This window comes from Elephantulus edwardii, unplaced genomic scaffold (genome assembly GCF_000299155.1).
Source record: "Elephantulus edwardii isolate Elephantulus edwardi_28Jun2011 unplaced genomic scaffold, EleEdw1.0 scaffold00037, whole genome shotgun sequence".
NCBI classification, from domain to species: domain Eukaryota; kingdom Metazoa; phylum Chordata; class Mammalia; order Macroscelidea; family Macroscelididae; genus Elephantulus; species Elephantulus edwardii.
Window position 1 is genome coordinate 6,453,533 of NW_006399787.1, and position 21,964 is coordinate 6,475,496.

General features: G+C 45.2%; 1 protein-coding gene across 1 annotated transcript in view; it reads right to left on the reverse strand.

Annotated features, from left to right (window-relative positions):
• ADCK1 (aarF domain containing kinase 1) overlaps positions 1 to 21,964 on the reverse strand; it is a 167,976-nt gene that overhangs the window by 23,762 nt on the left and 122,250 nt on the right. The window contains exons 5-6 of the mRNA XM_006884642.1: positions 19,051 to 19,209; positions 8,247 to 8,363 (exon numbers count right to left, since the gene is read on the reverse strand). Of these exons, the coding sequence (XP_006884704.1) occupies positions 8,247 to 8,363; positions 19,051 to 19,209 (276 nt within the window). The remainder of the gene's footprint in view (positions 1 to 8,246; positions 8,364 to 19,050; positions 19,210 to 21,964) is intronic.

Below are 21,964 nucleotides of genomic sequence, written 5' to 3' on the forward strand. Positions count from 1 at the left end.
CCATACTGCCTTCCACAATGGTTGCACCATTTTACACCCCCACCAAAAGTAAATAAGGGTTCCAATTTCTCCACAACCTCACCAGCATTTGCTGTTTGCTTCTTTGTTGAATCTTGCTGGGGTGAGATGATACCTCATAGTTGTTTTGATTTGCATCTCTCTTAGAGCTAGGGATTTTGAATATTTCTTCATATGTTTGTTTATCATTTGAATGTCTTCTTTGGTGAAGTGTCTGTTCCTATCCCATGCGCATTTTGCTATTGGGTTATTTACCTTTATCTTGTTGAGGTGCTGGGGTATTCTATAAATTCTAGATATAAGTCATAAGCAAAGCAGTCCTGAAAAAAAGAGAAACAAGGCAGGAGGCATCTCACTCACTGATCTCAAATCCTACTACACAGCCGTGGTGGTCAAGCCATGGTGGTACTGGTACAGTGATAGACACATAGATCAATGGAATAGAACTGAAAACTAAGAAATCAGCTCATCTACCTCTGGTCAACTAATTTTTGACAAAGAGATGAAATCAGTTAAGTAGAGTAATAAAGTCTCTTTAACAAATGGTGGCTTCGTTTCCCAAAAAGCAGGACTGACTTCAAGTTATCATTCCAGCTCCGGCTTCAGTTTAATTCCGTGCCCTGTGGACCAGTAATCTGATCAAAAGAGCTCTTCTTTGGGGATCAGTATTTATGTACTTGTACTGTAGAAAATTCAAGTAAGATCCACACCTCACACCATACACAAAAAAACAACTCAAAATGGATCAAGGACTTAGGACTGAAACCAAAGATTATAAACTTCATCAGAGAAAAGCTTGGAAGAACTCTAGAAGCCCTAATCCACTACATGAACAGTCTTCCAAGCACCTTGAAAAACCTACAACCAGGTGAGGATAAAATAGAAGACTGAGACCTTCTAAGAATCAAATAAAAAACTATGCACATCAAAAACTTCTCCAGCAGGGTAAAAATGAAAGCCATAGACTGTGAAAAAATATTTGGTAAGGACATGTCTGATAAGGGTCTTACACCTAAATTTATAGAATACTCCAAATGCAGATTCTTCCAGCCTTCCCTACCCCAGGTTTTGGTGAGTCAACTTGGGGTACAGTCTAAGAATCTTCATTCTTAAATAAGCCCCTGGGTGATTCTGAAATACATGAACAATTTCAGTCCTCAGCAAACCAAGAAATCAGTGCTGCAAAATACTCAAAGAATTCAAAATGCACAGAACCCAGTTAGACCAACCCATGGGAGCCCAGAGTTGTTGTTGTTGTTAGGTGCTGTCCAGTTGAGCGACCCTATGAACAACAGATCTGAACCCTGCTCTATCCTGCGCCATCCTCACACTTCCTGACACACAAGATCCCACTGCAGCAGTCACCGTGTCAATCCACCTGGTTGAGGGTCTTCCTCTCCTTTGCTTCCCCCCATCCTTCCCAGGATCATGTCACTCTCCAAGGAACAGGCCCTCCTAGCAATATGCCCAAAGTATATGAGCTGAAGTCTCATCATTCCCACCTCCAAAGAAGCACTCTAGAGGCACCCGCTCCAAGACAAATCTATTTGTTCTCTTGGCCTCCATGGGATGTTCAGTGCTCTTCTCCACCACAGCCCAAAGGTATTCATTCTTTTCCTGTCATCCTTATTCTCTGTCTAGCTCTCAGATGTACAGCAAGTGATTACAAAGACAATGGCTGCCCAGAGTAGGAATGTGATTTGCAAAGGATCACAGAGGGAGCCTCTGGTAGGTTAAAGCCTGAACCCTGGTCTTTTCCTTAACCTAGTGTTTCACCACCCAAGGCTGTCGGGAACTGGCTAATTTAGACAGATGCATTCCACAATACACTGTTAAACAGAAGGTCAGGGGTTTGGATCCACCAGCCACTCCAAGAAAGAAGGTCATTTTCCTCCCCTAAGAATTTACAGCCTTGGACACCCAATGGAGGGTGGTGATCAGTCGCCATCACTTAATGACAGTGGGATTGGGTTTGCGTTCACGTCCTCTCCAGTTAGGCCTGCAGGGCTGGAACGTAAGAAGACCTCCTCCCAGTGGAGGGAAGATGATTCAGCAAGGGGTTCATGGATGGTGGACTCTTCTCATCCGTCTGGAGAGGACTCTTTCTACAGCCAAGGTACCATGAACTAACCTTCTCCTTAGATCTGGGGAAAACCTCTGTCCCTTGTCACTGTTACCCACCCCCTGGATTGTCCTCCCTCAGGAAGGTTCGCGGGCATGCTGCTGGGGGCTGGGGATGATCCACCGCATGCTCTGGGTGGAGACGGCCTCATGTCCATGTGAAAACTGATAGACGTGGACAACTAAGGTTGGTGATCTCAGGCAAGTCACCTTCCCTCTTTGCATCTCCAAAGCTTCACCTGCAAGGATGCTGTAGGGCAGAGTGGAGGGGGGGAGGTTGAGGCCAGGCTTCAGCAGACACCATCTCTTCCCAAAACTCCGGCTCCACCTGCCATGTCAGCTCCCTCTCCCCCTCCAAGCCTCCCTCCTAAGCAAGCAACCAGGCCAGAGCACATCTTTCCGTGTTTGCACTTGTCTTTAAAAATCAAACCCACCTCAGATTAAGGGCTATTAGAGCTCAGGGCTTACCCGGATCCAAAGAGATTAATGGATTTGGGGGTGCTGCTGGAATACAAATCCCAAGGCAGCTGGCAGTAGGTAAATGCCAATAACCTGGGACTGGGGGTGGTGGTGGTGTGGTGTCTGAGATCTTTCCAAATCAGGAGACAGAGACCCTAATCCCCAGTGGGGCTGCTGAAGGAAGGCCAGCATGACCTTCCAGCCCACGGCTTCCTTCCTCACCACTGCCAATGGCTTTGGAATGAAGGGTCCTCCTGGGAAGGGGATCCAGGACTCCATGCAGCCTTCTGCTGTCTTCGCTGCAGAAAACTCTGCTCTAACTCCTCTTGGTGCCCTCCACCCACCAAGGAGACAACACTGAGATAGAAGACACTTGTTCTCCTCTGAGCATTTCTCCCCAGGCGTAAGGGATGCAGGGTGGAACTGGAGCAACAGTTTCTTCTCCTTCCTTCTTGGCAGACAGACTCTCCTTCGAAAGGAATCATCCACAGAAGCCCAGCAGACAGTCAGATGATAGTGGAGAAGTCCCAGGCAAAGCAGGGTGGGCCACGTGCACACGCCACTCTGCGACTCCCAGCCCCTCAAGTCCCCAAAATGGTTCTTGGAATAGTGTTTCCTGCTCCATTAGCGAGCTCTGGTGGGTGGCACAGCCCATAACCCATTCCATTCACTGGAAGTTCGAATCCTTCTGCAGGATGGGCAGTTTCCTCCCATGAGATTTACAACTTCTGAAAACCTGCTGGAGGGTCAGCTTTGAGTCTGTTCCGACTTGATGACATGTAGGTAGCGGGTTTTTGTTGGTGTGCTGGGTATGAGGCAAAGTAAAACTGTCTGTAGGGTTTACAAGGCTGTTATCTTCACAGACACAGACCTGGGCTCTCCCCCAATAAGCAGCAGGTGGGTTTGAACTGCTGACCTTTTGGTTAGCAGCTGAATGCTATTACTCACAACACCACTAAAGCTCCCAGGGGGGCAGAAGCCCTCTTTTTCCTCCTGTATCTGTGAAGCTGAGAGCTGGCTGTTGTGGTCCTAACAGTGGCCACTGGCTGTTCTATCTGATGCCTGTTCTGTGACAGGGAAAGGAGAGAGCAAGAAGAGGGAGGGGACGGTGTCCAATTTCCATGGGGCAAAAGGATTAAATCCCACTGATTTCACACAATTGTTCTCTCTGTGGCTACTCAGCTATGAGGGCTCAAATAGGACAAGAAAGATGGGGCATTGCTTGTCCTAGCTGGAGGGACAAGGAGGGGAGGTGCTGGGGGGGGGCAGTCCCTGAGCGCAGGGTGGCTCTGACCCTACACCTGGGGAGTGCTGGGTTTCAGGGCTACACGCCTACCCAGGCCTGAGCAGCCAGGACTGGCAGTGCCAGGGAGAGAGCGGTAACACCCTTGCATTCTGCTCTACCCCTTGAACCCTGAAAGTTAAAGGCTCTCCAAGCACCTACATTGTGTTTGGGTTAACAGAGAGAGATGCCCAGGGGAAAGGGTAACCTGTTTGACTGGCTGCTGACTCAATCACTTGGTCAGTAAGCATTCAATAAATGCTAAGTGGTTTGCACTGGGATGGACCCTGTTCTTGTTGTTTTTGTTGTTGATTCCCATCTTCAAGCCAAGCACAACTCATAGCAACCCTATGAAAAAAAGACTGAAGACAGTCTTTCTATAACTATCATCATTTCTCAAAGTTCACAGAATTTCCGACAACCAGGAGAGGCTAACATAGATTAATGGGACCTTCTAAGAATAAAATTCCTATGCACAACCAAAAATTTCTTTAACAGGGTAAAAAGAAAATCCACAGACTGGGGGAAAATATTTGGTAATAACATGTCTGATAAGGGGCTTATATCTAGAATTTATAGAATACTCAAGCACCCAACAAGATAAAGGTAAACAACCCAACTGCAAAATTGGTACAGGATATGAACAAACACTTCACCAAAGAAGTAATTGAGATGATGAACAAGTATGTGAAGAAATGCTCAAAATCCCTAGCTCTAAGTGAGATGCAAATCAAAACAACTATGAGATAAAACAACAACAACAGCAACAACAACTATGAGATATCATCTCACTCCAGTAACAATTGTAAAATTCAACAAAGCAGCAAACAACAAATGCTGGTGAGGTTGTGGAGGAATTGAAACTCTTATTCACTGTTGGTGGGAGTGTAAAATGGCGCAACCATTCTGGAAGGCAGTATGGTGCTTTCTCAAAAAGTTGGAAATAGAAATACCATTTGACCCAGAAATTCCACTACTAGGAATATACCCTAAAGAAACCAGAACTGCCACCCAAGCAGATATATGCACTGAAGGGACAGCAGAAACCCCATTTTTTATAAACCCCCATTAACGCTAGAGGCAGAAGCGGGCCATAAAAATTCTTAACTTAGAGCAAACACGAGTGCCCTGGGTAAAGCCTGGTCTGTCCTTGAAAAGTAAGGAATTAACTAGTATCTACGTGACACAAAAGAAGTAAAGGCAGGCAAAGTAGCCAGCCCACCAAAAGTCAACCCACCAACCATGATCGCAATCCCCCTGCCCTAACAGGGGCACTCAAAAGAGCTATAAAAGCAAGTGGAAGAGGAAACTCGGGGCTTTTTTTCTTCACCACCTTCCTGAGGAAGCAGAAAAGTCTCCACGTGTGGAAATAATATAATAAACACTCTTGAAATTTCAAACGTGTTTTTGGATTTCTTTGAGGGGCATTTTGTGGGCACAATAGGCACACCCATGTTTATTGCAGCTTTGTTCACAAAAGCAAAGAGTTGGAAACAACTCAAGTCCCATCCACAAAGAGATAGGGAAGCTGTGGTATATTCACACAATGGAATACTATGCAGCATTGAAAAATAAGGAACTCATGAAATATTATACAAAATGGATGACTGTGGAGGACATTATGCTGAGTGAAATATCTCAGTCACAAAAGGACAAATACTGCATAATGCCACTGTTAGAAAACAGGACTGAGATCGGGGTTGGGGAGAAACTAAGAAGAGAGGGGATAAATGATGTACATAAATAAATGATGCATTCAAACAGATGAGGGAAAAAAACTGTTTAAAAGGGATATATGATTAGGTATTATTTACACGACAAGAGTCCAGAATAAGAGCTGCATAGTAAAGTGGACTTGGGGGAGGGATTGCATAACAATGAAAGTATTTTTTTCTTTTTGCAAAGAGAAAAGTGAACTGGAGGGAGGGGTGGACAGGGAGGAAAATTTGTAACAGTGAATGAATGGGGAAAAATATTAAAAAAAATTTTTAAAAGAAGTTCACAGAGTTTCCAGAGGTATGTTGTTTAGGAAGTAGATACTACTCCTGCTTCCAAACATATTTTTTGTGGGTTGGGTTTTTTTTTTGGGGGGGGTTATTATTATTATTAATTTTAATTAAAGTTTACAGAGACTTGGGGTTTCCAGTCATTCACTGTTGCACTTTTCTCCTGCCCACAAACACGTTTTAATCTGGGAGTTCCACCAAACACTGTCCACCATGGGTAACCATTATGCCATCTGACACACCAATGGCACAGAGTTCAGCAACACAGCCATTCCAGGTTACCTCAGTACAGCAAATTGACAAACCAGTGCTGCACCACTAAGAAGACTATTCTTCTAAATTATAATTACACTAGGCCTGAGGGCCTACAGCTCAACCTACTTTTAAATACAAAGGCCCTTCCCAGGTGGTGTTGACTCTAAACAAGAGGCTTAAATCAAAAACAACCAAACATTCCACATGACAGTTCAAACAAAATAAGAGAACCCACCTTTCAGAGTAGAACTGCTTCCCCTAGTCTCCAAAGTAGAGAGGTAATGAATTCCCTGTCCCTGGAGGCATTCCAGAGGAAGCTGAAGGATCCCATCGTAGCAGTGTAATAGTCGGGAATTATATGTCCTTCTCTTTCCACCACATGGGTTGAAACATCTCCCAAGTTCACTGAAGAGCTCCCTGCCCATCATGGCCCTACTCACAGGCCACCTCCTGTTCTGCCCAGGAAATGCCCCTCAAAGGAGATGCAAATTACATGCATGTAAATAAAAGAGTGTTTTATTCTCCAGAATAATTCCACATGGGGAGCCTCTCTCCCTCAGTAGGAAGGTGGCAAGGGAAAAAGTCTCCCCCACCCAACTGTTTTTAAGGCCTTTCTGGGTGCTACTGTTGGGGCAGGGTGATTGGGAGCATGGCTAGTGGGCTGGGGGATCAGTCATGTGGGTTGGCTTTTGATGGGCTGGCTACTTTGCCTGCCTTTATTTTTTTGTGTCAAGTAGACACGAGTTAATTCTTTACTTTGCAAGTACAGATAAGACTTTACCTGGCGTGTTTGTGTTTGCTTTAAGCTAAGAATTTTTATGGCCCGCTTCTGCTTCTGGTATTAATGGGGTTTTTTTTAAAATGGGGTTTATCCTGAAACCTACAACATCCCTTTTCAGCAGGAAGTAGCTAAGAGAATATGCCATCCCCTTTTCCTTATGAATCAGGGTGAAGTCTCTCTCAGGGAGGAGTGATAGGGAATGGCAAAGGACACACTGACAAAGGAGATTAATCAGAACTCGCTTTGACAAGCACTGTGGCAATTGGACAATTAAAACAGACATCCAAAGGGGGGGGGAGAAAGAAAAACGAACTGGGGAGGAGGGTAGAGAAAACGGTGCAACAATGAATGAATGAAAACCCAAAATCTCTGTAAATGTTCATTAAAGCTAATAAAATTTAATAATAATAAAAAAAGAAAATATAACTTCTTAGGAGCTGCTTATGGAAATAATAAACAATTAAAACATTTATTCAGTATGTGCCAAAAAAAAAAATGGGGTTTATGCTGTCCCCTCACTCCTTCCCTAAACCCTTTCTCTCCTACCCAGCCTTACCTGGCTGAATTACAAGCTGTCTCCTGAGTTGGAATAAAGGGCACTTTATTCCAAGCTCCGTCACCACACTTCTTAGCGTTTATTACAGCTGTCATTTTATATGTCTCTGAAGGGTCATCCTCTAGATGGTACACTCTTTGAGGATAGGGCCTTGTCACAACTTCAAGTATCTAAAACAGACCGAGCCTCACAGATGACCAAGGAATGCTAACGGAGCTAAATGAGGCCAACCAACCAGACTCGGGCTGCAGGCCCTCAATTCTACCTGTCTGTTTTCCTAACATGTGGAAGGAGTTGTTCTTAGGTGCCACTCCGTCAAGGTGACTCATAGCGACCCTGTGAACAACAGATGTCTGATCCTGTGCCATGGTAAAGAGGCTATAGGAAGCACAGAAAATTTATCTCTATCTGAAACATCATATCAAGTTTCCTTTTGCTCCAAAATATAGTTGTGTTTTTTTAAGTAAATACTGTTAATTTTTTTTCTCACATCATCAAATGAAAATAAGGCTCCAGCAGCATCCCAGAGTTCATCCTGAGGCTCGGCACATGCCTACACCCACAATGCACTACAAGCATGAACATTTGAAGACAGGCACAGGGTTGGATTATTGCTGCTCTGAGATTTCCAGACCCTTCACACCCAGCCCTGATTTCAATGCTGTGGGAGCAGACTCAACACCTCATCTTGGCCACATCGACTGGAGCCAGACCACTGGGCTGAGCCCCTGCCCTCAGATACAGCAGCTCCTGGGCCCCAGGCCTTACCTCATTGACATCAATCTTGTTTCGCTCCATGTAGTCCCTGTCATTGACCTGTCCACCATCCACAAACTCCATCAGAAGGACCCGCTTAGAAGAGAGCTCCCAGTAGATCTGGGGAACCTGGAAAGGAAAGAGTGTGTCTTATAGTCTGAGAAGACTAGGAGCCAGGGGTGAGGACCACAGCGAGGCCCAGGGAGCCAGACAGCAGAGCTGCTCCTTCCCACATCAGAAGAGGCCCCAGTGGGACCTCGGCAGTGCTGAGGTGGGAAACAAGAAAGGGTAGGCCAAGAGAGGAGGGGCAGACTTCCTCTCTCCACCTCCACCATCCAAGCCCTTGGCCCACTCCTCCAGAGATCTTCTCACTCATGTCTGGGTGGCACAGTTTGTGCTCAGCTACTAACCCCAAGGTTGATAGCTAATATCTAATATCTAATATCCACCCAGAATCACTGTGGAAGAAAGGCCTGGCAATCTACTTCCATAAAGGTGTCAGCCACTGCAAACCGTATGGAATGCAGTTATATTCTGAAGCATGCGATGGGGCTAGCATGAATAAGAATCAAGTCTACAGAGACAGGTTTAGATCCCTGGGTGGCAACCAGTTTGCATTCAGTTGCTAACTGAAAGGTTGGTAGTTCAAATCTACCTCTGTAGAATGAAGGCCTGGTGATCTTTCAAAATAGTTGTCACTGACAACCGTGGGAGCTCAGTTTTAATGTGGATGTATATGGGATCACCTTAGTCAGAATCAACCTGATGACAGCAGGCTTCCTCTTGTGTGGGGGCCAAAGCACCACACCACTTCCTCATCACCCTAAGTGCCTTACAGGGACTGTTAAGAGTCCACACTAAAAATGGGGCTTGGGGCGAAATGTATAAACCACTTACTACCTAGGCCAGAGTCAGAGCTCATTAGTGCTGCTTTCCTCTCCCCTTTTTTACCATCAAAATAATTTTAAGGTTCTTTCATGAATACATACCTTCAGCCTCAGTTTTTAAACCTGTGCCATTGATGAATTGCATTCACTGAATGAGTTTTACTACATGATAATTTCTGGTCAGGGAACTGAATTTTCTCTCACTCACTTAATTCAAGATCTCTGTGGTACAATGAGAGACCAGCTCACTCCAGTAGCAGTGGCAAAGTTTGATAGGATGGCAAGCAATAAATGTTGGAGACGATGTGGGGACACTGGAATGCTCATGGCTGGCTGGCAGGATTGTAAAATGTTACAACCACTCTGGAAGCCAATTTGGTGTTTCCTCAAAAAGCTGAACAGAGATATACCACATGACCCAGCTATCCCACTGCTAGAAATATACTCCAAGGAAAATGGAACTGAGACACAAATGGAGCTTTGTACACCTAACTTCATAACAGCATTATTTACAATAACAAGAAAATAGAAACAATACAAATGCATCAACAAATGAATGGATAAGAAATTGTGGTATAGTTACATAATGGAATACTATGTTGCACTAAGGAACAATGATAGTACAGTAAAATACAATGTAACATGGGAGAGTCTAGAGAGCATTATGCTGAGTGAACTCAGTCTCATAAGGACAAATACTGCATAAGGCCATTATTTTAAAAATAGAAAAATAGCTCGTTTGTTGTTGTTGTTGTTATGTACTGTCGAGTCACCTGTGACTCACAGTGACCCTATGTACATTAGCTCTGAAACTTGCCCTGTCCTGAGCCAATGTCATCGTCTCTGACAGATCTACATTTCTCTGGTCACTGAGTCAGGGGAAGGAGATGGGGACAGGAGGGCAAAGTATGGCAACAGGGGTGGGTGGGTGGGAATCAGTAGGATAACAGAGTTTAGTGGGTGGAGGGAGCAGGTGAAAGAATTTGGAAAGATTCAATGGAGAGCTGAAAAGACGGGGGAAATAGTAGACATAGATCAATGGTGATTAAGATTACAAAATACAATGTATATAAATAAATGATCATATGAAATACAATGTGAATAAAAGAATGTGTGAAACACAATGTTGTTGTTGTTGTTATATGCCGTCGAGTCGTTTGCGACTCATAGCGACCCTATGCACAACAGCCCTAAACCCTGCTCTATCCTGCGCCAATCGCACTGCCTCTGACACACCCATCCCAATTACCCCAGTCACCGAATCAATCCATCTCATAGAGGGTCCTCCCCTCCTGCGCTGTCCCTCTGCCCTCCCAAGCATGATGTCCCTCTCCAAGGACCCGTCCCTCCTGGCAACATGTCCAAAGTATGTCAGATGAAGCCCCAGAATCCTTGCCTCCAAGGAGTAGCTTGGTTTAATCACACAATGTATATTAATTTAGTATGCAAATCAATATAAAATCAAAAAAGAAAAAAACACCACATTGCACCAAACTATGGGAGTGTAAATTTATTGTCTTAAAAAAAAACAAACCAAAAACAAAAACAAACCCCAAAACTATCTCTGTGATAGAGAATGCTGGTTCCTAGCACAGCACTTATTCCCTGGCCTGTTTTTCTTCTTGCCAACATTCAACTCAAAGACAGCAAAAATACTCTCTTCTGCTTGCCTTGCAATTACACGTTGCTTACGAGACATAACTGAATGTCTGTTAGGGTATTCTGAATTTTTTTTTCCTTGATCAAAAGAGTAGTTTATAAATAATACTATTTCCCCCTTCTTTTCATACCCTGAAAGTGAATGTGATACCTGGAGCTGCAGCAGCCACTTTGCAGGCAAGGGGGAAAAGGCATCAGAGAGATGTCAGCTCTGAAACAAGGTCAGCTGGAAGCTCCTGAAAACACTCTTGCTGTGTTAGGGAAATAAGTCTTTTTTGCCTATACACTGTATATTGGGTATTACCTGAAGACAGGCATATCTGTAACTTACAGGCCCTTCAACTTTATCATGAGTTGAACTGTGTCCCCACAAAAAAAAGTGTGAACGTAACTGGACCGTGATTTCCAGTGGTTTGGCATTTAATTAATGATGTAGTTTGGGAGTTATGTACTGATATGTTGTTGTTAGGTGCCATCGAGTCTGCGTATGACCGATAGCAACAACTATGAACAACAGATCTGAACTCTGTCCTATCCTGTGCCATCTTCACACGTCCTGACACACTAGAACCCACTGTGGTAGTAGTCACTATGTCAATCCACCTGGTTGAGGGTCTTCCTCTCCTTCACCAACCCTCTGCCTTTTCAAGCATCATTCCTGTCCAAGGAATAGCCCCTCCTAGCAGCATGCTCAAAGTATGTGAGGTAAAGCTTTATCGTCTTTACCACCATGGAGCTCTCTGGCTGCACCCTCTCCAAGATACAACTATTCATTCTCTTGGCCATCCATGGAATGTTCAGTGCTCTTCTCCAACATGACAGCTCAAAGGCATCAATTCTTCTTCTGTCATCCTTATTCATTGTCCAGCTCTCTGATGCATAGCAAGTGATCAGGAAGATCTAAATCAGACAAACTTTAGTCCTCAAATTATATAATATGGCAGTTATGCAATAACATGAATGATGATCCCCACAATGTGACCTGTGGCCAAACAGTGTAGAATGCAATAGTCTAACTCAGGTCAAAGACCTAATCTCATATAAGAAGAATGACTTTGGGATGTGGCCTTAATCACCTTTTATCTTACAAGAAATAGAAGAAGAGAGAATGAAGTGTAGACAGGGACCTATTGTTATTGGTAGATGCTGTGGAGTCCAGTACAACTCATGGCGACCTATGAACAAAAGACTTGAATCCTGTCCTATCCTGTGCCATCCTCACCATGTCTGGTACATGTATGCCCACTGCCACAGTCACGGTGACAATCTATCTCCTTGGGGGTCTTCCTCTCTTTTACTGGTCCTTCACCTTCCCAAGCCTAATACTCCTTTCCAAGCCTCTCCTAGCAACAAGTCCAAAGTATGAAGGACAAAGCTTTGCCATCTTTGCCTCCCAGGAGCATTCAGGCTGCACCTTTTCAGAGATACACCTGTTCATTCTGCTATAACCAAAAAAGAGCTATGCCCTTTGGACCCAATGGCCCCAGCAGTGAGCAAGGAGAGGCTACAGCAAACATTTATGGAGGTCTCTAACGATCACCAAGCCCACAGGTGTTGAAAAGAGATGAGAATCAGAGCCAGACTCGGACTCTCTGAATTTGGACTTCTGGTTTCCTCAACTGAGAGAATAAATTTCTGCTTATTAAAGGCATCCCCTTGTGCTCTTCTGTTAAGGAGACACTAGAGAACTAAAGCCAATCTCCTGAACTCTGCCAACATCCCAGAGCAAAGAAGAAAACAAATTTCCTCAGAAATTGGCAAGAGGTTGGATTACACCAAGGGCTACTGGTGGTAGTCACCATCACCACCGCAGGCCAATAAGGAGGCATCAGCAGGTGTTAGCATGGCCACGGTGCATAGGGAGCCATACCATTAACCCAAAGGTCAGGCCTCTTTGGTGGTTCGAATCCACCAGCTGCTCCACAGGGCAGTGTCCTCTCATGCAATTTACAGTCTCAGAAACCTGCTGGAGGGTCAGCTGTCAGTCAGTTCTGAATGAGCAGCAGTGTGTTTTTTCCGTAATCTCCCCCCACCCCCAGCCTCCATAACTTGATGGGCTTACTTGCTCTCACAAATAAGCTAGGACAGTTAATTCAAGTACTGGTTGACAGTAAAGTCTTTGACTCAAACCTCCCAAACTTATCTGGCAATAAGACAGTGAGTGGCCTTCGAATCAAGAAATTTGTTCCTGCTCCTAGTTCTGAGAATAACAGCTGAGTCTCAGACCAGCCACTTAATTCCCCTCGGCCTTGGCTCTCCCCGTCAGAAAGGAAAATTGCTGCTGGCCCCTCTGGACAGGGAGTTCTGAGGACAACCAGGCATTCAGACAAGTGAAGCACCCGGGGGTCCTTGGAACAAAGGTGCCAACTGAAATCAAGGTGTTATTTCGGTGTGCTACTTGTCTGTTGTTTGTGCCATTTGAAAAATCTGGGCCAGTAGAGACATCTGTGAGCCTGTGTCTCTTTGAGCTCAGAATTCAGACTTGCTTGGCATTTTTCAAAAAGTGTCTTTAAAAACATGAGCCCGTGTTTCTATTGTTAGTTTTGTTGCTCACGGCTTCCAAAAGAAAGGGCACGTTTGTGGGGTTAAGTTCTTCCCCTGCGCTGGTTTGCAATGCTAAGCAGGGCTGTATGTGGCTGAGGCTGTGAAGACTTGAGGTCCTGCCCCCCAGCCAGTCTTCCCTGGGGTGACCTGAAAACAGCCCTGGAGAGAAGAAGAAAACCTGAAGCCTGGAGAGTCTCTGGGCTTGTGATTCAGGGATGTGGGTGAACTGAGATTTCCCCCTCTGCCTTCCTACAAATGTGACCACCTTCAGCCTGATAAAGCAGAAAACCTGTTGGCTTTGGCTGCTTAGATTTGAAATGATAACAGTATCAAACCCAAGCAATAACAGGGTTTGTCCTGGACACAGGGGTGAAACAGTGATGCGCCCTTGGGGACACGAAGCTATAATGACTGTAAAAGGCTATCTGCTTTGTTAGGAGAAACTGAGCTTAACATAGGGACAGAGGATCATGGAAGCTGACCCTAAATGACCACTGCACCTGAGGATGTAATGTAATAGTCAACTCATCTTCACATTCTGCTTCTACTCTGCTTCTTCCATCAAGGAAGGAAAAAAGAAAAAAATAATTAAAGACAGTAAGAACCCATCCCAGCCTACAAAGCAAAACCAAACCTTGAGACGTCAGATCCAGGCTGTTAGGAGTTGATAAATGTTCTTCAAAAAGATATGCTCAAGTCTGAGGCCCTGGTACCTGTGAATGTGACCTTACTCAGAAATAGAGTCCATGTAGATATATGAGGTGTATTTACTCACACAGGAACAAAGCAAAAGCCCAGGATCAGGGCCCGGCTAGCTCAGTGGGTGGAGGCCAAGGCCCAGGGCCTTGGTTTAGAAGGCTCTGTATCTGTGCCCTCTTTCTGGGGTCAGGATTGGCACTTATGTAGGGCCAAGTGGAGCCTCCAGGAGAAGATGAGGAACTTGAACTTGGCCACTGGGTGTTTGTTTCCGCAAATGGCCATGACAAACTCCGAGTGATCTTTATAGGTTATCCCAGGTTACAGGTTAAATGGGATCCTTATAGGTGATCCCAGGTTATTCCACATTCATGAGAACTGCCTGTGGACCTGATAAACTCTGTGCTCTGATTCCATATATCTGGGGTAGAAATGCTACTTCTCAGCAGGGGCTGAAACAGAATGAACCAGTTCAAGCCTGTTATGAAGCCAGAACAGCAACACTGTTTAATTCAAATACAACAGAGCCATCAGGCTGCCTCAATTGAAAGCCTTTCTCTGCTACTCACCCCACTACACAATGCAACCCTGGACAAATGGTTGGGCCTCAGTTTCCCTACTGACGCCTTGGGTTAACATTGGCACCTCTTTCCCAGGACTAAGGTTATCATTCAAATAGCTACAAAGTTCTTAAAGAACACACTTGTTGCTGAGGCAGCTCTCTTTTCAGCTCTCTGAAGCACTGCCTCGCCGCGTGCCATCTTCAGGAGGGTGTGTTTGAGCCCACTAATATGGTTACCATCTATTCTGAGTGCCTTTATATCTTGTGGATACAGTAACTCCCGGTACTATATCAGACAACATTCTGCTGTGATCCATATGGTTTTTTTCATCAGATAATTTGCAAGGAGGGACCAGTCCTTGGAGCAGGACATCATGCTTAGAAGGGTAGAAAGACACAGAAAGAAAGAAAAAAAGAGCCTTGATGAGATGGATTGATTCAGTGACTGGGGTAATGGGGGTAGGTGTGTCAGAGACAGTAAAACTGGCACAGGATAGAGCCGGTTTCAGGGCTTCTGTACACAGGGTAGCTATGAGTCGCAAGCGACTAAACAGTACGTAACAACAACAACAATCTAGAGGAGTAGATTACCAGGACTTTCTTCCTAGTCTTACTCTGGAAGCTCAGCTGACACCTGTCCACTGTGTGTGGCCTTACTGAGGCCTGAAATATCAGGGATATTGCTTCCAGCAACACTACAACATGCAAGCCACCATAGTACAACAAACTGGCAGCCAGGTGCTGCTAACTGGTATGAATGATAATCCATGGTTCTTCATCTTTGGGATTCTTAGGGCACTGTGCGCCTTCTCTGGACACACGCACAACTAGCAGGGTCCAAGAAAACCTTTTGTGGAGTCCAGGCTCTTTACTGAGACTTTACAAACCTTGGAAGGCTCTGCTCATCAGGTGACCCACCACCACCTGTCCCCAATTCCAGACACACAGATCCTCATTTTAACTCTCCCTAAACCCTGTGGTCATAAGGCTTCTCCTACTTTGTCCCCAGCTGTTCCTCAGATCTGCCACTAACTTCAACACCTGTCCTATTTCAGCCTGATAACATCCAGATGCCAAATAGGCCAATGCCCCAGTCTTGACCAATCAACCTGGTTGCCCCTCGCCCACTGCTAGTCCTCCACTCCCCCCGACACCCTGCTTTCATTCTGCGCTTGTCTAAGGCGTGGAGATTTATAGCACAGAGCTGAGGTTAGTAAAGCCATATACACAGTGGAAGATGCCTCACACGCTGAGAGGTAAACTCTTTGCTGAGGTTTAATTACGCACAGATGTTGTGATGGGATGCCAGTGCGAAAAAAAACAAAAAAAAAACCCAAACTATTTTTCTCCAGTTTTTAAGAGCTGAACTGGTTCACAGCACAAAATTCACTTCCCACTTGTTATGTGTTTAGGCAAAATTAATTACTCAGGAGCCTAATTCCTCCATTGTCGGAGGAATGGGGCGCTGTTTTGGAAGCAGCAGGTCGAATCGTTGTGTTAATTATTTACCCATTTGGCATCCTCTTTTCAAAACTGTGTGTTGTTATTACTATTACATGTCTTGGTCTGGCAGTTGCTAGTTGGCCTCCGCCAGGGGGATGATTTCGCGGTTTCCATGGGAACGGTGAAGATGGTTCTGTTTGTCTGGCTTGTTGTTCTGGCTCTGGGGAGTGCCCCTGCTGGCTAGGAAGCAGCAGAATATGCTGAGCAGAGCACCAGATTTGGAGCCAGACCATGGGATTTCTGGCTCCAGCTTTTTCACTGGATGACTATGAGTGCCATCTGTAAGATGGGTCTATGGCTAAAAGAATTCAATGTCATGGTGCCTGCAGAGGGTTTAGTGCAGAGTGCCTGGCACAGAGGATGTGTCAATAAAAAGAATCCATCCTTTCCTACCTAGTCATCACCTCCTGGAAGCTTCCCTCTGCTATTCATCCTGCAAAGGATAAAATAATGCTTCCTGAGCATCAAATAGGAAACTCATAGTACTGATCAACTTGTGTGTTAACAATGCCTTCATGCCTTTTGCCTCTACTAGATGTAAAGTAATATGGGAGCTCTGGGGGTCTAGTGGTAAGAAATTGGGTTGTCCATCCAAAGGTAGGCGGTTTGAATCCACGAACTGTCCAAAAGCCTCCTAGAGGGTCTGTTGCGGGTCAGTTCTGAAAATACGGCATCTAAGAACAATGACAGTGTGAACTGAAGGGAGCTCTGGTGGCCAAGTAGCAAGGAGTTAAGCTAGCAACCCCAAAGCACGCAGTTTGAGACCACCAAGTGCTCTGAGACAGAAAGATGGGCCACTGCCTTCGGTGTGATTCACAGGCTCTGAAAAATCCACTCGAGGGTCAGCTATGATCCAGTGTTGATGGTACAAAACAACAACAGATGTGAAGAGGAGTTCCTGAGTGGCCCCAATCTGTTGAGCCCTGAGGGTTTTGATCTGTTGAAATGGGGGTTCCTTTTTCTGAATTTGGGGGCACACCGACATGCAAAACCACCACAGGCACTTGGAGCTGTGACTGGTGTGGTCTGACACTGTTTCCTACCTCAGTGTGTTAGAGTCCGATCTGTTCTGCCACAAAACTTGGTTTAAAAAAAAATTCGTTACAATGTGACTGAAATACTATGAAAACAGTCTGATCAGAACACAAATTGTGTATTAGCTTATGTGCAGCGTCACCTCTGAGAAATGCTGGGTGAATACAGAACTCCACAAATTGCACACACTTCAACCTTCACTGCGAGTTACGACAGACACTCATCACATCTGTTGCTGTAATCTTCTCTCCGACCACTTCACAATAACCCATAAGCGCAAGCCTTCCGATGTCCACTTCCACAGGCAAACGTCAAGGCCGAGTGCCATGCATACTGTGGTAATGTGTATTCCCTAACCTTCCTGCTGCTCTTGGTGCTGTTAGGTGCCTTTGAGCCAAGTATGGCACATAATGACCTTACAATAGAGCTCAACCCAGTCCTATCCTGTGCCATCCTTATCATCCCTGACACACTTAAACCCACTAAAGAAGTCACTGACTCGATCCATCTCACTGAAGGTCTTCCTCTCTTTCACTGACCTTCTTCCTTTCCTAAACACCTGTTGTTGTTATGTGCCGTCAAGTCACTTGCGACTCATAGCAACCCTATGTACAAGAGCCCTAAATTCTGCTCTGTCCTGTGCCAATTGCACTACCACCTAAGTTGTATAAAACTGTGCTGGCACGTTTATTAGGCAATTGTGCAAGTGAGGCCCATAGCGAGTTGCTCTGTTAATTTAAAGACCACAAGTCTGCTGCAGTTCAAATCCACAAGAAGCTCCAAAGGGAAAAGGTGGGCAGTCTCGTCCCATTAAGACTTACAGCCTCAGCATTTGCGGGGGAGCTGAGTTTGCAAGCATGGAGCTAGGGTTCAGCACCTTTGGACCTGGACTTGACCTTAGGGTGAGGTGCTTTATGGAGGACATTTGCACCGGCAGAGCTACAAGAATTCTGTAACACTTGTCTGAGCAGGACTGTGTCAAAGCCAGGAACTGGAAATAGCCTTGTCTTCAGGTGTGGTGGAGAAGATAGTTTGTCCTGATCTGAGTTGTTCCTGAACCTGATTTTAAACATGTTATTTCCCTCATAAATTCCCTTATCTGTAAAAAATAGATTTACAGCCTCAGAAACCTGAGGGCAGGTCACTCTGCACCAGAGACAACTTGCCAGCAGTGAGCTGAACTGTTAGCAGTGACTCAAGTGGTTTACACTCTCAGGATATAAGAAAAGGTTTGGGGGTTTGAGCCCACCCAGAAGTGCCTCAGAAGAAAGGCCTGGCAATCTACTTGCCAAAAAAGTCTTGTAAGTCCTGTACAGAGTACAGTTCCACTCTGATACAACATGGGTGATCACAAGTTGAAGTCAACTCAACAAACACTCATTGGTGACCCTGGTGAAGTTTCTGAGGGGTGTGCCTCGAACCCCATCTTTTCTATAAGCCCTGAAGTTTCTATTGTGTGACATTTCCTCGTGTGGTGGTTTTTAGGAGCAAGTATTTCATGTCAGAGCAGAAGTGAGTGTGTCATCAATGAGCCGCTATGATAGATACAAAGTATTTAGAAAGGTACCAGGAGGGCAGTAAGAACCAGCATCAACACGTCATCACCATCACCGGCATCAGCATCCCAGGCCTCGCGGAAGCAGAGACTACAGCTTATTGGCCCTTGGATAGTGATCAGTGTCTTGAAAGTTTAGATTAGTCAATAAACATCTGTTTGATTGGCTGCTGGCCTGACAATCACATGTGGTGCTTCTTTGTGGCTGTGCCTTGAAGGGCTTTTTCACTTGCAGCACAAATAACAAATCAAATATCCTTGGGAAGAAGGCTCAGGAAGGAGAAAATCCCAACCCATGTTCTTAAAGGGAATGCAGGGGAGGGAGCAGTCCATCCCCCAAGACCACCATGGCCCCCACTGTCCCACCTCTGTTACCTTTAAGAAGTCAAAGTGCTTCAGCATGTGGGCTACTTTCTCAGCATTCCTCCCTTCATTGAGAAAGTCCAGCTCCAACGGCAGGTTCTTCTTGGCTTCGTCCACCAGCCACATAAACTCGAAGTCCGGGAACAGCTGTTTCACAGCCAGGACGAGCATCTGAAATCCACCAAGTCCATCATCAGCATTTTCTTTATTATTATTTCATAAGCTTATATATTTGGAAGCAGCAGTGGCATCCACTTCCTAAATAACATGCCTCCAGAAATCCTATGAACTTTGATAAATGTCAATAGTTGTAGAGGGGCTTCCAGTCTTTTGTTCACAGGGTCACTACGAGTCATGCTCGACTCGAAAGCAATCAACAATAAAAAGCTTATATATACAGTTGTTATGTGCCATCAAGTCAGAACCTACCCATATCTGACCTTTCAGTGGGTTTTCAGGGACAGTAAATCACATAGGAGGGGATTATCCATTCTTCTCCCTTGAAGGAGCTCATAGTGAACTGCCTTTGGGATTGCAGTGTAGTTCCCTACCACTCAGCCACCAGAGCTCAGCAGCCCTCCACTACCCACAGGGGATATCACCCAGGACTCCCAGTGGATGCTTAAAACTACAGATAATACAAAACTCTACATATACTATATTTCTCCTGTACATACACATGAAAAGGTACCCAGGTGGCCCCGGGCAGGCCGTGTTCACCTGTCAGACACCGTCAGGGCCTGGTACAGCAGCCCCCTCAACTGTGTGAACCAGGCTCACCCCCAGCACAGGAAGAAGGCGAACCCAGCTCTGGAAGCTGGAAGGCACAATTTTCACGAGACAAAATGGGACAGAATTGAAATCTTTCTGGGCTATGGATGATTGCAGACAACTGAAGTAATGGAATGTGAAGCCATGGGTAAAGGGGGACTATCATCTTATCCTTTTCTAATTGACACAAGAAAAGACAACTTGACAAGACAAGAAGAACAAGAGAAGAAGACTGACCCCTCAGATGAAGAGCTTGGATTTTGGATCATGTGGTCCCTCTGTGGCATCGGAGCCCTAGTAAGGTCAGTGGTTTGAAGCCACCAGCTGCTCCATGGGACAATGATGAGACAGTCTGTTCTGTAAAAAGCCCAGTTGGTGACAGTTCTACTTGTCCTGTGGGGTCACTATGAGTCAGAATCAACTTGCTGCAGATGGGCTTGGTTTCCGGTTTGGGAGAAATTTTGAGCTATGATATGATGGGAAAAAAAGAAGGTTTTAAAGGTTTACCTGGCACTTCAAGTTTTGGCTTAATGATCTGAAATTAAGTGACACTGGCAGAGAGCAAGTGTTCAATGACAGCTGCAGAGCATAACACAGCTCGCTCTGTGTGCAGGGACTCAGCTCTGTACTGGGGGAGCCACTATGATGCCAGGCACTTGAGAGGTGTTCCAGCATCCCAGGAGGGAAACGTGGAAGGCAATGTCTATACACCCCCTAAGGTGACACTGAAGATGCTCAAAACTAAACCTAAGGAGAAACACTGATAAGGAAAGTTCTACAAGATTCAGTCAAGAAAACCTTAAAGGAAAGTTCTACAGTCAAGAAAACCGTAAAGGAAAGTTCTACACTGGGTTTGTCACCACCCAGAGACAACTTGATGGCAAGATAAGACTTTTTGTTAAGGAGTCCCTGACAGGTATAAATGGTAAAGTGTTTGGCTACTAACTAAAACCTTGACAGTTCAAATCCACCCAGAGGTACGGGCAAAACCACAGGGTTGCACTGTTTGGTGGATGATGGGAGCAGGGGAAGAGAATGGGAAGGATTGAGGTGAAAAGAAAAGCTAATGATGGGCAAAGTCCAATGGTGATTAGTTTTTTGGTTTTGTTTTTGTTTTTTTTTAAATTTAGGTTGTTTATTTTTCATTTCAATGAACATCTACAGAAATTTTGGGATTCCATTCATTCATTGTTGCACCCTTCTGGTGATTAGTCTTATAAAACATAATGCATGTCAATGTATGAAACACAATGTGAATGAAGAATAGTGTGAAACACAACGCTTACCAACTTTGTAAGCACACCAATTTAAAAATCAATCAATCAATCCACCCAGAGGTGCCAAGGAAGAAAGGCCTAGCAATCAAATGTCTAAAGATCACAGCCATGGGGGCAGGACAGTGGGAGGAAGAGAAAGAAAAACCCTGTGGTTTCAGTTCGACTCCAGCACACATGGAGTCACTGAGTCAGAAACTACTCAGCCAGTATTTTCTGTGTTGTGATGTGGTGCCCACCACTGGGTTAAGACACAGAAAAGAAATGGTCTAACGCAAAGCCACCAGGCATCTGCAGCTTTGTGTTAAGTCCTACGTCCTAGGTGATGCGCCAGACACCCTACTATAAGGATCATCGCACAGGGTTATTATACTCAATTTCTATCCCAACATTTCTTAATTACATTACGCTGCAGTCTAATTTCTTTTAAGTCCTGTCTACTCTTTCATGAGCTAGACCCATGACCTTATGATAATCGATTTCGTTTACGCTTTGTTTCTGTTTGTGTCACAGGAAACCAAAAGAGAGAAGCAGTCGACCGAGAGGGCTGGCTGCATGGGTCAGACCCAGACCCTGGCCGCAGCAGCCTCAGGGCATCCACATCACATCACCATGTCCTCAGATGGCCCTTGTGGGAAGCGGCACAGAGAAACAACTTGAAACAGCAGGAGAAACAACAAAAACAACTCACCAGGGCCCAGGTGGAGGCACGCACGCCAATCGCACTACCTTGTTCCGTACTGTGAGCTCACAGGCCAGCAGGCAAAGTTCCCCCGCACTTTGCTCTAAATGCCGAAAGGCCTCTCTGAGAAGGAGTAAAAGCAGGAGGCTTACTCACTTGTTCAATCAGTATTTATTGGCTTCCAAGTAAAGGAGGCTTG